At 43.3% G+C, this 13,035-nt stretch overlaps 1 protein-coding gene across 1 annotated transcript in view; it reads left to right on the forward strand.

Moving 5' to 3' along the window:
* LOC126336082 (potassium/sodium hyperpolarization-activated cyclic nucleotide-gated channel 1) overlaps positions 1-13,035 on the forward strand; it is a 1,174,950-nt gene that overhangs the window by 1,099,983 nt on the left and 61,932 nt on the right. The window contains exon 11 of the mRNA XM_049999562.1: positions 9,234-9,401. Coding sequence (XP_049855519.1) covers positions 9,234-9,401 — 168 coding nt within the window. The remainder of the gene's footprint in view (positions 1-9,233; positions 9,402-13,035) is intronic.

Here is a 13,035-nt window from a genome sequence, read left to right on the forward strand (position 1 = left end):
ATTACTGCCGGACTGCATACTGACTTTATGTAAACGAAAAATGTGCCCCTCCGGCTCCAGTAACGAAAGGGATTTTGTATTGTGTGGATCACCATGGTCAATCTTCCGAGTTGCGAATGAAGTATTTTCTGGCAGGCGTTGCTGAACTCGGAAAAAACGGTATGTGATTCCGCAATACAACAGGGATTGACGAGGGTGCCCTTTTCTCAGTTTGTGTGCGTGGCATGGAGCGGGAGATTTGATAGTGATCTGGTATTCAAACTTATTTTACGTCCCAACGGTACATTTACAGGCGTGGCTTCCCAGTCAAAACTTTATTTGCTAACCACTCTTTACAACTCCTAGAACTTTGTAGAACATCGTAGGCAACACCTCGGGCCGCATATTCACCAGTTTTATTATTAGCGAGTAACTTACAAAAATCATTATGTTATGAGCACCCATAAGACTGACTATATAGTAAGTCACCTGTCTTTTCCAGATAGAGAACCTACTGGAAGTGGTGACCCAATTCTGCGATCGACAATCACTCATATCATGACACATTTACAGATTTCATATTCATCTTTCTATTCTGTGTCATGTACGTAATACGTTGTAAACATAATTTTCTTATGTTTTTGTCAGACATGCTTCCCAATAGTTCATTCGAAACAACGTCCTTTAAGCGTAATACACCGAAAGTGTAGCGCCGGTGAGAGATAAACAGATGGGAGGGATCGTTTGGCTGTAGAAAGCGGAAGATACTTTTCATAATTTTGTCTTTTCTCCCTGCCCCCTCATCGAAAAACAGAATTTAACAGACGTCTCTTGCAGGTAATTTAATGAACTTTCACTTGGTGTCGGGGGTCTGGCTGATAACATGTATATTTTCCAAGTTGTAGGAGGTGCGAATATGCATTTTTGGCGTTTTAGCAGAAGGGCAAAAAGGTCGTTGATTTTAGCGCACTCTAGTGCCGATAGTGCACGTAATAAATTCAAACCTGATTAGTGAATTTTATAGTAAATTCTATCTACTTTAATTATGTACATCGTGGTCACGTTCTAAGAATGCATAGTTTTCGAGGTACAGTATAAACAAAATACTGAAAATAGTGCTGAAATTTTGAGGGTTTTTGCTAAAAGCGAGCAAACATGAAATTCGCATGCATCCCAAATAACGTATGGTATCCGCTGAGAAAAAAAAACGAATGTAATTTTGTCCCGGGAATATTACCACTTTAATGGACTGGTAGTATTACTATAAATTAGAGCAGAGGAACAACGGCAGACCGCACGTATAAACATACTGACATACAATAGAAAAGCTGGTAACTACTTTTGGTTGTTCGCAAATCATCCTCAGAAGTTTTATATTTTCTAATACGTTAAACAGACTTGTTTTTCGATGGTGTTATGTTTCGTATTTGCATGTAAGCACTATTTTTGAAGCTAGTGGTTCACATCATAAGGCATCAAACATGTATAAAAAAAATACCTATTTAAGCAAATACTTTATCCATTTGAACGAACTTACTGGTCTCGATCTACAATTTTTACCATACGCATTTCACTCTAACACTAAATTAATTATTCTTTGTAAGTTTGTAGCGCTCCGTGGCCATAATAAGTTAACACAGCAGTATGCTGGATGCAGAAACGTGCCACGCCGTAAAACAGCTGGTGCTGCATGTATGCAGGTATAATACCAGCGTTTGGGCCACAGTCGGAATGTGCTTCCTCTGGCTCTACTAACGGAGAAACTGGTTATTTTACGTTCCGCAGCTAAAATCTTTTGTTACACCGGAAGTTGAAATTGACCGCAGAACGAACATGTCGCATAAAGACCATGAAGAAAATATAAGATAAATTAGTGTTCTTATTGAGTCATGTAGGCAGTAGTTTTTCACTCGCTCTGTTTGTGAGTGGAAGAGGAAACGAAATGACTAATAATGGTACAAGGCACCCTCTACCAGGCACCGTATGGTGGCTTGGAAGTGTGTATACATATGTAGAAGTAGACAAAGTTAATAAAGCCCTTTATTTCCCATTCAGATTCAATAATTCGACATCATTTACTGTCTCTATCGATCCAACCTTCAGTGTATTTTAGTAGCGACATATTCAAAAAGCTTCTATTTTCTCCGTGTCTACAGAGTTTATTCCGACTTTTCACTTACACGTAATCACTTATATGCAAGAATTTGCAATCCTTAATTTTGTAGCACGCTTTCCGAATCTAGGTAAACGGGCTGCTGTGATGGCCCATTTTTCCACTCATCATTTCGTTTCACGCAACGTTTTACATTTTTGGAATTTTTGTCCTCTGCCACCACATCCTCTCAGAGATGCAGTTCATTCGGATAAAGAGATCGATAATTACACCGTTTGGTGCTAAAGTGCATGACCAACTCCAACTGTAGAATACGGTGGGTTCAAACTACTCTTACTGAAGCTGGCTAAATATGTGAAAGCCTGAGGCAGGGTCATTCATACATGTGTGGGCTTTTAATGACAACAGGACATATTGTTTTATGATTAAGCTACAGGAGGTGTTGTGGGATTAGGTTTTTTTTTTGTCATCAGTCTACTGACTGGTTTGATGCGGCCCGTCACGAATTCCTTTCCTGTGCTAACCTCTTCATCTCAGAGTAGCACTTGCAACCTACGTCCTCAATTATTTGCTTGACGTATTCCAACCTCTGTTTCATCTACAGTTTTTGCCCTCTACAGCTCCCTCTAGTACCATGGAAGTCATTCCCTCGTGTCTTAGCAGATGTCCTATCATCCTGTCCCTTCTCCTTATCAGTGTTTTCCACATATTCCTTTCCTCTCCGATTCTGCGTAGAACCTCCTCATTCCTTACCTTATCAGTCCACCTAATTTTCAACATTCGTCTATAGCACCACATCTCAAATGCTTCGACTCTCTTCTCTTCCGGTTTTCCCACAGTCCATGTTTCACTACCATACAATGCTGTACTCCAGACGTACATCATCAGAAATTTCTTCCTCAAATTAAGACCGGTATTTGATATTAGTAGACTTCTCTTGGCCAAAAATGCCTTTTTTGCCATAGCGAGTCTTCTTTTGATGTCCTCCTTGCTCCGTCCGTCATTGGTTATTTTACTGCCTAGGTAGCATCCAGAATTCCTTAACTTCATCGACTTCGTGACCATCAATCATGATGTTAAGTTTCTCACTGTTCTCATTTCTACTACTCCTCATTACCTTCGTCTTTCTCCGATTTACTCTCAAACCACACTGTGTACTCATTAGACTGTTCATTCCGTTCAGCAGATCATTTAATTCTTCTTCACTTTCACTCAGGATAGCAATGTCATCAGCGAATCGTATCATTGATATCCTTTCACCTTGTATTTTAATTCCACTCCTGAATCTTTCTTTTATTTCCATCATTGCTTCCTCGATGTACAGATTGAAGAGTACGGGCGAAAGGCTACAGCCTTGTCTTACTCCCTTCTTAATACGAGCACTTCGTTCTTGATCGTCCACACTTATTATTCCCTCTTGGTTTTTGTACATATTGTATATGACCCGTCTCTCCCTATAGCTTACCCCTACTTTTTTCAGAATCTTGAACAGCTTGCACTATTTTATATTGTCGAACGCTTTTTCCAGGTCGACAAATCCTATGAACGTGTCTTGATTTTTCTTTAGCCTTGCTTCCATTATTAGCCGTAACGTCAGAATTGCCTCTCTCGTGCCTTTACTTTTCCTAAACCCAAACTGATCGCCACCTAGCGCATTTTCAATTTTCTTTTCCATTCTTCTGTATATTATTCTTGTAAGCAGCTTCGATGCATGAGCTGTTAAGCTGATTGTGCGATAATTTTCGCACTTGTCAGCTCTTGCCGTCTTCGGATTTGTGTGGATGATGCTTTTCCGAAAGTCAGGTGCTATGTCGCCAGACTCATATATTCTACACACCAACGTGAATAGTTGTTTTGTTGACATTTCCCCTAATGATTTTAGAAATTCTGATGGAATGTTATCTATCCCTTCCGCCTTATTTGACCGTAAGTCCTCCAAAGCTCTTTTAAATTCCGATTCTAATACTGGATCCCCTATCTCTTCTAAATCGACTCCTGTTTCTTCTTCTATCACATCAGACAAATCTTCCCCCTCATAGAGGCTTTCAATGTATTCTTTCCACCTATCTGCTCTCTCCTCTGCATTTAACAGTGGATTTGCCGTTGCACTCTTAATGTTACCTCCGTTGCTTTTTTCAGTTCTGAGCACAGGGTGAGCACATAAATATGGCTACAAAATGGTGTTTTCCACCAGGTATGTGTGCCCAAGTTGTAGGGCAAAGCAGACGCCAGTACATTTTGTTAGCATGGGTTGCCTTCATGACGGGCAGGTATGCACTAAGGGCAAGCCTACTGTTCTACTTTGATTGACAGCAGTTAATCGATTGTTCTGTTAAGTAGTTTTCCATGTCACCCCATTGACTTCTGATAGACGGGCACTTATCCTATTGTCCCCCCTGCCCCTCCCCCAACCCCCCTCCCCCCTCGCTGCTACAGGTACGCTTTCAGGTCTGAGTTACTGGAATAGGCCCCATCTCACTCTTATCAATTTGATTGACTACTTAGCTAAATTGATCAATTAACTAACCTCTCACACACTGGTAAACACCCACCTCTCCCCCCCCTCCCCCCACAGCTACCTCTACTAACCTAAGAAATGTCAGGAAAGAGAATTTTTGATCACACACCATATAGCCCAGACTTGTCTTCCTCTGACGTTCATCTCTGCTCAGATGAACCGCTGCCTACGAAGACAACGTTCTGGCACAGACAGCAAACTGTAGACCGGCATAGAGAAGTAGTAGAAAGCACAGACAGCTGCCTTCTATGATGAGAATATGGAAAATTTGGTACAACGTTACTTTAAATGTCTAAGTTGGAGAGGAGATTATCTAGAGAAGTAGCTCGAAGATGAAGCCAACTGTTTCAAATAAAACATTTTTGAAATTGATTGTGGTTTCCATTTCGCGAGCGATCGGACCTTACTTTCCGAATAGCTCTCGTACATAGAGAGATGCTAATGTGAAATTTAATTTGTTCCATAGTAAATTTGTATCAATATTTGAAAGTTGCTATCGTAAAAAGTTAACCAGAAAGTCTATTTAAAAAAAGGAAGCCATGGATGACTAAGGTAATTAAACTCGCATGCTTATTGGTAGTTGGGAGCTCCAATGTTAGGAGCGTAATGGGATATGGCGGCTAAGGAGGGGAAGAAATCCATTATGCACTCCGTGTGCATTCCGGGTGGAGTCATTCCTGATGTGGAAAGGGTCCTTCCGGATGCCATGAAGAGCGCAGGGTACTGCCAGCTGCAGGTGGTGGCACATGTCGGCACTAATGACGTGTGTCGCTGTGGATCTAAGGAAATTCCAGGTGCTATCTGACTTGGTGAAGGCTGCCGGTCTTGCTTACGAGATGAAGGCAGAGCTCACCATCTTCAGCATCGTTGACAGAACCGACTGCGGACCTTTGGTGCAGAGCGGGGTGTTGGGTCTGAATGAGAGGCTCAGATGGTTTTGCGACCGTATTGGCTGCAGATTCCTTGACTTGCGCCATAGGGTGGTGGGGTTTCGGGTTCCGCTGAATAGGTCAGGAGTTCACTACACTCAGCTGGCGGCTACACAGTTAGCGGAGGCTGTGTGGGGTGGACTGGGCGGTTTTTTAGGTTAGAAGGCATTGGGAAAGTACGGGGTGGGCTGCAACCTCAAAGGGTGCATGGCAAATACAGGACGTGCTTGGATCATGGAATAGTCGGAATTGTAGTTGTAAATTGTTGTAGTTGTGCTGGGAAAATCCCTGAGCTTCCATCGCTAATAGAAAGCACAGAAGCTGAAATCATTATGGGTACAGAAAGCTGGCTAAAGCCTGAAATAAGTTCAGCAGAAATTTTTACGAAGTCCCGGACGGCGTTCAGGAAAGATAGATTAGGCAGAATTGGTGGTGGAGTGTTTGTGTCTATCAGTAGTGGTTTATGTTGTAGTGAAGTCGAAGTAGATACTCCGTGCGAATTGGTATGGGTGGAGGTTATACTTAACAGCTGAACTAAGTTAATAATTGGCTCCTTCTAGCGACCCCCAGACTCCGATGATATAGTTGCTGAACAGTTCAGAGAAAATTTGAGTCTCGTAACAAATAAATACCCCACTCATACGGTTATAGTCGGTGGGGACTTCAACCTTCCATCGATATGTTGGCAAAAATACTAGTTCAGAACCGGTGGTAGGCAGAAAACATCTTCCGAGATTGTCCTAAATGCTTTCCACGAACTCACGCCAATTGTAAATGGTTGCGAAAACACACTTGACCTCTTAGCCACAAACAATCCAGACCTAATAGAGACTGATACAGAGATTAGTGATCACAAGGTCGTTGTAGCTAGGCTCAATACCGTTTCTTCCAAATCCACCAGAAACAAACGCAAAATAATTTTATTTAAAAAAGCGGATAAAGTGTCACTAGAAGCCATCCTAAGAGACAATCTCCATTCCTTCCGAACTGACTATGTAAATGTAGACGAGATGTGGCTCAAATTCAAAGATATAGTAGCAACAGTAATTGCGAGATTCATATCTCATAAACTGGTAGGAGATGGAACTGATCCCCCATGGTACACAAAACAGATCCGAACGCTGTTGCACAGGCAACGGAAAAAGCATGCGAAGTTCGGAAGAACGCGAAATCCCAAAGATTGGCTAAAATTTACAGACGCGCGAAATTTGGCACGGACTTCAATGCGAGATGCCTTTAATAGGTTCCACAACGAAACATTGTCTCGAAATATGGTAGAAAATGCGAAGAAATTCTGGTCGTATGTAAAGTACACAAGCGGCAAGACGCAGTCAATACCTTCGCTGCACGGTGCCGATGGTACTGTTACCGACGACTGTGCCGCTAAAGCGAAGTTATTGAACGCTGTTTTCCGAAATTCCTTCACCATGGAAGACAAATGGAATATTCCAGAATTTGAAACACGAACAGCTGCTAGCATGAGTTTCTTAGAAGTAGATACCTTAGGGGTTTGCGAAGCAACTCAGATCGCTTGAAACGGGCAAGTCTTCAGGTCCAGATTGTATACCGATTAGGTTCCTTTCAGATTACGCTGATACAATAGCTTCCTACTTAGAAATCATATACAACCGCTCGCTCACCGATAGATCTGTACCTACAGATAGGAAAATTGCGAATGTGGCATCAGTGTTTAAGAAGGATAGTAGGAGTAATCCATCGAACTACAGACCTATATCATTGACGTCGGTTTGCGGTAGGGTTTTCGGAGCATATACTGTATTCAAACATTATGAATCACCTCGAAGGGAACGATCTATTGATACGTAATCAGCATGGTTTCAGAAAACATCGTTCTTGTGCAACGCAGCTAGCTCTTTATTCGCTCGAAGTAATGGCCGCTATCAACAGGGGATCTCAAGTTGATTCCGTATTTCTAGATTTCCGGAAAGCTTTTGAGACCGTTCCTCACAAGCGACTTCTAATCAAGCTGCGGGCCTACGGGGTATCGTCTCAGTTGTGCGACTGGATTCGTGATTTCCTGTCAGGAAGGTCGCAGTTCGTAGTAATAGACGGCAAATCATCGAGTAAAACTGAAGTGATATCAGGTGTTCCCCAGGGAGTCGTCCTGGGACCTCTGCTGTTCCTGATCTATATAAATGACCTGGGTGACAATCTGAGCAGTTCTCTTAGTTTGTTCGCAGATTATGGTGTAATTTACCGTCTAGTAAGGTCATCCGAAAACCAGTATCAGTTGCAAAGCGATTTAGAAAATATTGCTGTATGGTGTGGCAGGTGGCACTTGACAATAAATAAAGAAAAGTGTGATGTGATCCACACGAGTTCCAAAAGAGATCCGTTGGAATGCGATTACTCGATAAATAGTACAATTCTCAAGGCTGTCAATTCAACTAAGTACCTGAGTGTTAAAATTACGAAGAACTTCAGTTGGAAGGACCACATAGATAATATTGTCGGGAAGGCGAGCCAAAGGTTGCGTTTCATTGGCAGGACACTTAGAAGATGCAACAATTCCACTAAAGAGACAGCTTACACTACACTCGTTCGTTCTCTGTTAGAATACTGCTGCGCGGTGTGGGATCCTTACCAGGTGGGACTGACGGAGGACATCGAAAGGGTGCAAAAAAAGGGCAGCTCGTTTTGTATTATGACGTAATAGGGGAGAGAGTGTGGCAGATATGATACGCGAGTTGGGATCGAAGTCATTAAAGCAAAGACGTTTTTCGTCGCGGCGAGATCTTTTTACGAATTTCAGTCACCAACTTTCTCTTCCGAATGCGAAGATATTTTGTTGAGTACAACCTACATAGGTAGGAATGATCATCAAAATAAAATAAGAAAATAAGAGCTCGAACAGAAAGGTTTAGGTGTTCGTTTTTCCCGCGTGCTGTTCGGGAGTGGAATGGCAGAGAGATAGTATGATTGTGGTTGGATGAACTCTCTGCCAAGCACTTAAATATGAATTGCAGAGAAGTCATGTAGGTGTAGATGTAAGAGGAAGAAGGAAATTTATATAAAAGCCAGAATAAGCCATTTTAAAGAAAGGCGACAGATTTTACGAGCAGTAGTTATAAAGTTGTAATCTTGAGCCCATTGATAATGTGGGGATCGGTTACGCCATTATGTTTTCGTTCGTCTAGCGGCGTGTCGTACGCTAATGTGACGGCACGGATTTCAATGTGTACCAAAATTGCAGATATATATATGTGTGCGAAGAAACAAAAAACAATTAGTACAACTAAAAACCGGTCCAGAGCTGCAAATTTCACTTTTCTTTGTCTGTGTGCACTTTATCTGTTCGTTTGCACATTTTGACATGTTTTTTGCATTTTCAAAAATATCATTTTTGACTATGTTACGATGATTTGAGAATGACTTCCGGCCCGAAACGAATCATCGAGTGAATAAAGAAAAGCGAAATTTGCAACTTTGGACTGGTTTTTGGTCATACTGGTTAACAGAAGTAGCTGACGCGCAGGAATTCCAGCATGCTGGAAGTTCGTAAAAAATAAATACGTATACTCATTATGTCGGAGTTATAATTAAAACTTTATGGCTATTGTCGTGTTGTGGCAAAGTTGTACAGTGTCGCTTCAGAGACAGAATACACCGGGTCACATTTGCAAACGTTGCGGCGTCTGCGAACCGCTGTCACTGTCTTGTTTCTGTGCGGCAGGCAACCGGCGGACGGCGTCGGTCCGGTCGGTGGGCTACAGCGACCTGTTCGTGCTGAGCAAGAAGGACATGTGGGACGTGCTGAAGGAGTACCCAGCGGCCAGGGTGCGCCTCGAGGCCATCGCGGTGAAGCGGCTGGAGAAGTACAAGCGCGCGCCCCTCGAGAAGGGTGAGTGCCGCCTCAGCCGCCCCCACAGCTGTCGCTGCGTCTGCCACCGCCGCAGCGTCTGCGCCGCCCCCGCAGCCGCCGCCGCCGCCGCCGCCGCCGCCCCCGCGTCGGCGCCCTGCCCCGTGCACGGCGCCGCAAGCCGCCACAGTGAGAACCGGCCAGGCCGCCCCTCCCGTAACCGCTAGCCGAGGTCCTAACTGCCGCCCGCACAGTAACCAGGTCGCCGGCCCAAAAGCACAATTCGTGCTTCTTCACGCTTCACTCCCTAGCGTCGCAGCCATATTTCGTTCTTTATGGCTATCGTTCTCAGTGATTTGGAATGAGCCGTCACGATTTCATCTCTTATTAATCTCTTCATCTCAGAGTAGCACGTACACCGCAATGATTTACTAGATACAAGCACAATGGACTAAGAATTAGTCACTCCTGGAGGACAAGGCGCTAGTACTGTATGACACCACCTCTAGCCATTTCGACGATAAGTAGAGTCTAAAAATTTCTTCAATATGCCAGTGCTGATCAGATACCATACTGTGGGAATGCTGAATTCAAAGTTACATCCTATATTCCGAATACCCCTACAGTCTAAGTATTCTAAGAAGATTTCTGACAGGTCGCAATACAGTTGCCAGCTTTCAACAACGAAGCGTTAACGGCTGCGGGACGAAACAGTAGCCGTCTACAGAGCATTGAAAACAGTGAGACGTTGTCATAGAAACGTTTACATAATTGCTATATGTTATTGGTTGAGGTAGTCCCGCGTACCTGCTGTAACCAGGCCACAGCAACTATTAGAGAAGAAGTTACGCTCATCTCTAGACATATTCTGCGAAATCGGATGGTTTAGCAAGTCAGTTGAGGGCAATAGAGGTCCTGAGCGTTCATCAAACTAGCAGTGTATGTGTGTAGCCCTGTCATCATGGTTAGTCTTCTATTGGTAGACACGAATTTCCACAGTACACTCATCATGAATCAGTTTAATAAGCCATAGCTGCAAAATACTAACACGAATTCTTTACAGACGAATGGAAAAACTAGTAGACGCCGACCTCGGGGAATATCAGTTTGGATTCCGTAGAAATACTGGAACACGTGAGGCAATACCTACCTTACGACTTGTCTTAGAAGAAAGATTAAGGAAAGCCAAACCTACGTTTCTAGCATTTGTAGACTTAGAGAACGCTTTTGACAATGTTGACTGGAATATTCTCTTTCAAATTCTAAAGGTGGCAGGAGTTAAATACAGGGAGCGAAAGGCTATTTACAATTTGTACAGAAACCAGATGGCAGTCATAAGAGTCGAGGGACATGAAAGGGAAGCAGTGGTTGGGAAGGGAGTAAGACAGGGTTGTAGCCTCTCCCCGATGTTATTCAATCTGTATATTGAGCAAGCAGTAAAGGAAACCAAAGAAAAATTCGGAGTAGGTATTAAAATCCATGGAGAAGAAATAAAAACTTTGAGGTTCGCCGATGACATTGTAATTCTGTCAGAGAAAGCAAAGGACTTGGAAGAGCAGTTGAATGGAATGGACAGTGTCTTAAGAGGAGTATATAAGATGAACATCAACAAAAGCAAAACGGGGATAATGGAATGCAGTCGAATTAAGTTGGGTGATGCTGAGGGAATTAGATTAGGAAATGAGACACTTAAAGTAGTAAAGGAGTTTTGCTATTTGGGGAGCAAAATAACTGATGATGGTCGAAGTAGAGAGGGTATAAAATGTAGACCGGCAACGGCAAGGAAAGCGTTTCTGAAGAAGAGAAATTTGTTAACATTGAGTACAGATTTGTCACGAGGTCTTTTCTGAAAGTATTTGTATGGAGTGTAGCAATGTATGGAAGTGAAACATGGACGATAAATTGTTTGGACAAGAAGAGAATAGAAGCTTTCGAAATGTGGTGCTACAGAAGAATGCTGAAGGTTAGATGGGTAGATCACATAACTAATGAGGAAGTATTGAATAGGATTGGGGAGAAGAGAAGTTTGTGGCACAACTTGACCAGAAGAAGGGATCGGTTGGTAGGACATGTTCTGAGGCACCAAGGGATCACCAATTTAGTATTGGAGGGCAGCGTGGAGAGTAAAAATCGTAGAGGGAGACTAAGAGATGGATACACCAAGCAAATTCAAAAGGATGTGGGTTGCAGTAGGTACTGGGAGATGAAGATGCTTGCACAGGATAGAGTAGCATGGAGAGCTGCATCAAACCAGTCTCAGGACTGAAGACAACAACAACAACAACAACAACAACTCATCATGAAGATGTAGAAGAAAGTGCAACATTTGCTCATCGAGAATGTTAAAGTAAGCATCCTGCTCCATTTCACGGTGACCTTAAGCACTTCATTGGGCTCGTTGGACTCGTAGCCTTTCATCGCTTGACAAGAGGCATAATAGCAACTCGGCAAGCCACACTCTATGGCTTCAGTCAATTAATGTCCAATATCTGTTTGTTTGGAAGATGGACAGCCTAACATGGCGTTGTGACCTGTGGCATTTTGCGAGTGTCCCGTCTCCAAATGTCCTTTACACACTGAGGTGACAAAAGTCATGGGATGCCTTCTAATATCGTGTCGGACATCCTTTTTCCCGGCGCAGTGCAGCAACTCGAAGTGGCATGGACTCAACAAGTTGTTGCAAGTCCCCTGCTGCAATACTGAGTCATACTGTCTCTAAAGCCGTCCATAATTGTGGAAGAGTTGCCGGTGCAAGATTTTGTGCACGAACTAACCTCTCGATTATGTCCCATAAATTTTCTATGTGATTTATGTCTGGCGATTATGGTGAGCAAATTATCCGCTCAGATGTTCCAGAATGCTCTTCAAGCCAATCGCGAGCAATTATGACCTCATGACATGGAGCACTGTCATCCATAAAAGATACATTTTTATTTGGGAACATAAAGTCTATTAATGGCTGCATATTGTCTCCAAGTAGCCGAACAAAACCATTTATAGTCAATGATCGGTTCAGCTGAACCAGAGGACACAGTCCATTTCACGTAAAGACACCCCACACCTTTATGGAGCCACCACTAGCTTGCACAGTCTCTTGTTGACTATTTGGATCCATGGCTTCGTGGAGTCTGCGCCACATTCGAGTTCTAACGTCACCTCTTACAAACTGACCAAGCCACTCTTTTCCTGTCGGCAGGAGTCTAATCGATATGGTCACGAGCCCAGGAGAGGCTCTGCAGGCGATGTCGTACTGTTGGCAAAGGCTCCCGCAGTTGTCGTCTGCTGCCATAGCCCGTTAACACCAAATTCGCCGCATTGTGCTACCGGATACGTTCGTCGTCCGTCCTACAATGATTTCTGTGGTTCTTTCACGCACTGTTGCTTCGTTAGCACTGACAACTCTGGGCAGACGCCACTGCTCTCGGTCGTTGAAAAAGTACGTTGGTGACTGCGATGTCCGTGGTGAGAGGTAACGCCTGAAATCTGGTATTCTCGGCACACTCTTGGCACTGAAAATCTTAGAATATTGAATTTCCTAACGATTTCCGAAATGGAATGTCCCATGGGTCTAGCTACCACTATCATTCCGCATTTAAAGTGTGTTAACTCCAGTCGTATAGCCATGATCACGTTGGAAACCTTTCCACATGAATTAACTGAGTAAATGCGACAGGGG

Source organism: Schistocerca gregaria, chromosome 2, assembly GCF_023897955.1.
Source record: "Schistocerca gregaria isolate iqSchGreg1 chromosome 2, iqSchGreg1.2, whole genome shotgun sequence".
Classification (NCBI taxonomy): Eukaryota; Metazoa; Arthropoda; class Insecta; order Orthoptera; family Acrididae; genus Schistocerca; species Schistocerca gregaria.